General features: G+C 26.9%; 1 protein-coding gene across 1 annotated transcript; it reads right to left on the reverse strand.

Annotated features, from left to right (window-relative positions):
- Positions 1–6: 6 nt before the first annotated feature.
- LOC115245935 (leucine-rich repeat-containing protein 15-like) lies at positions 7–2,521 on the reverse strand. The gene is made up of 2 exons (XM_029824460.1): positions 2,378–2,521; positions 7–1,415 (listed from the first exon to the last, which is right to left on the reverse strand). Exons 1-2 carry the CDS (start codon positions 2,378–2,380, stop codon positions 69–71), a joined length of 1,350 nt encoding a protein of 449 aa, XP_029680320.1. The 5' UTR covers positions 2,381–2,521; the 3' UTR covers positions 7–68.
- Between the last annotated feature and the right edge of the window lie 871 nt (positions 2,522–3,392).

Genomic DNA, 3,392 nt, shown 5'->3' on the forward strand with positions numbered 1-3,392 from the left:
AAAAAAAATTAGAAATATTTATATATATATGGAATATTATATGGATATTGAAAATATGCTTAGCAGTCTTAAACTACGTATACGGTAGTTGCATTTGGCAAATATGCCAATTCTGCTGTAGTTATCTTTTTTGTGAATATATTATCTTTTACAGATAAATGTTTTAATGATACAACAGCCGAGTTAACAGCCAAATCTAAAATGTTTGGGAATTGATTTGAATTCATATTTAAATATTTCAGATTTATTAATGATGTTGCCCAATTGTAAGGCAACCTTCTTAATTCATTTTCAGATAAGTTTAAATATTCTAAATTGTTCAAACCTAAAAAGCTATCTTTTTCAATATGCTCTATTTTATTTCCTCTTAATGATAATTTTTTTAATGATGGGAAATATGAAAAAATATTGGATGGTATATCTTTAATCATGTTAAAATTCAATGATAATTCATTTAATTGTTGTAAGTCACTTATTAAAGGAATTTTCTGTAGTTTATTATAATCCAATAGTAGTATTCTCAACGAGCGAAATACTTGAAAATTAATATACGACACTGTTTCAAAGTCGTTCATAGAAAGATCTAATTGTTCTAAAAAAGGTATATCAAAATTTCCATGTCCTAAGCTCGGACAATTTGATAACGATAAGATTTTCAATTTTTTTGAAGCGATATCGATTATTCTTAAAATTGGATTTTCATCTAAATATAAAGCCGTCACCTCCGCCATATTTTGTAACGTCAAATTATGCAGATAGTTGTTCTCCAAATGGAGAACGCGCAAAGATTTTGGTATTTTGCTAAAAAATGCGGGCTCTACTTCATCTGCCTTGACATTAATTAAATCTAATTGTATCAATTGTGGAAATGACACATTAAAATCCCACAATAAAGTGGAGATATCATTTCCGCTTAAATCTAGATATTGTAAATTGGGTAATTTCATGCCTGTGCTGTTGAAAATTATATATTTGTAGATGTCATTCGTTTCTTCATCTTGTTCCTCCAAATCTTTTGCTTCTGATATTTTCTGATAACTTAAATCTAACATTTTAAGATTTAAATGTCGAAGTTCATGTCCATTATAGATATTAATCTCGTTTCGACTTAGGTTTAAGCAAAATAAATTCGGAACGTTATCCAAGATGGTATAAATGTCATCTAAATTATTATTATGCAGTGATATATGTTGAATATGATCACTTTGAATAATGTTATTCTTTATAACGTGTAAATTCATATTATCTAAATTTAAACTTTCGAAGTTTCCACATCTTTTTTTCTCATTTTTGATGAGGTTTAAATTATAATTTTTATCATGTCCCTCAAAATCTGTAGATATTGCTTGAATATCTTGACCATGAAAGCTTTTCGCAAATACGAATAATAATGCGAAAATTATTATATATTTTATCTGTAAAAAAAATAAAAAGATAACGTGATATTATATGAAGTCATTATATATACACGCATGATAGCATAGCATGCTGGAGATAAATAAAAAAATGAGAAACTTAAATAAAACATCAATATTAAATAAATTAAGGATGTAATGCCATAAATAAAAACGTAAAAATCTCGTATATTGTTTTATTGTTTCTTTTGAACATCTGCTCGAAAAAGAAAAGCACAAGACTCTGATCGATTTAAGAAATATTTAATGTTTGTGATATTATATTTTGATTCTTATCGAAAATTGCTTATTGGCAAATTTTGCAAAAAAGAAACATTGTTAGCCAGATCAAAATTTTTTCACATACACTAACAAAATTTTAACGAGTCTTTGCTAAAATTTCACTCAACTATGAACTTGTTTAAAAGTTATTCTAATTATATGTAAAATTATATATAAAATATTATAAAATTGCAACAAAAAAACATGAAGCAACTATTAGATAGATAATTATAAGAATCGAAAAGTTCCTTGTAAATTGTTCATTTTTCGTGAAAAATTTTTACGATCAAAAGTTTTCAGCCCTCTCTCGAGTAGGAAAAATATTTTATTTATAAATATTTTTTTCCATTACAAAGAAAATCGTTAAAATCGTGTTATTTTACAATATTTCAATTCTCTCTTATATAATACGTAAATCTATCTATTTGTTTGAGACAGTATAAACTTAAGAGAGAAAAAAATACATACTATTTTTATATTTTAATTACTTTTGACTATAAAGTGTACAATTCATACATCTTTGAATAAAAAAATAAAGAAACTAACAACACAAAGGATCGAATGCGTTCATTTACTAAAAAAATAGTTTCTAAATTAATTTTGCATGGTTAAAGTTTATGAAAATTATAATAATGATGATTATATCACACTAATGTTAATTAGTACTAATACCAATAAAAAGTAATGTAAATGTTACCTACCATCTTGTTAGGATTTTCAAAAACTTGCTCGATATTCAACTTGCAACTTTCGAATAGATCTGTTTCGGAAAAACTATTGTTTCAAATCTACTTGATTTATCTCTCGCTGCTTCTCACTGAATGCTGCAGTTTGGAACTGCAGCTTGTATTTATACCATCACATAGTACTAAAAATCAGCATTGCTTATCTCATATTTCTAGAACCCGGATGTGATGTGTGGCAATATCAATGTTTATTAAAAGCCATGTATTTGTATAAGTATTATATGAAAACAACAAAATATTTGAGTGCTATTTTCACGAATTTATATTAATTCTCTTTTCGACTTACATTTTAGATATAAGTTTAGTTTTTCCATCCGCTTTCATTAAATTGTATTAATTCGTACACTGGCATGAATAGGCAGCAATAGGTACTTTTAAAATAATGCATATTAAAATAGTGCAAGAAGTAATCAATGCATATTTTGTTCAGAGAAAAAGATAATTCAACATTTTGTAACTTGAAATTAAAGTAGTTAATTAGGAAGTTTACTGAAAACACGATCTATGATGTTCTCGTCACGTTCGTGAGATTAACGCAAGTAATCAAAGGGCTTTTGATTGAATTCTGGACCGATATCTGCGTATAATCACTCCGTCGGAGAAGAGAGAATCCGTCAGCGTGACACAACCGACTTACCAAACGTAACGTAATCCTACATTAAATTATAATTATTAAAACTCAATAAAAAACTTAACTTCCAAGCTTTGATTATTAATATTATTATCCTAGCTCTATTCATATATACCCATATATGCATCCTTAATGATTTTCTTTGTTGTCGGTGGAAGCCTGTGGTTGATCGTTGTGAGTGTATCGAGTTTCCGTCATTGGATTTTCGTATCGATGCTTTATATGCTTCCAAAGCCTCTGTAACAAATAAACAAATTGATTACACATCAATTCTAACACAATAATCTTATAAATATGTAACATATAATATTTTTATATTTACTATTATATATTATTTCT

Source organism: Formica exsecta, unplaced genomic scaffold (assembly GCF_003651465.1).
Source record: "Formica exsecta isolate Colony F162 unplaced genomic scaffold, ASM365146v1 C16485794, whole genome shotgun sequence".
Lineage (NCBI taxonomy): Eukaryota > Metazoa > Arthropoda > Insecta > Hymenoptera > Formicidae > Formica > Formica exsecta.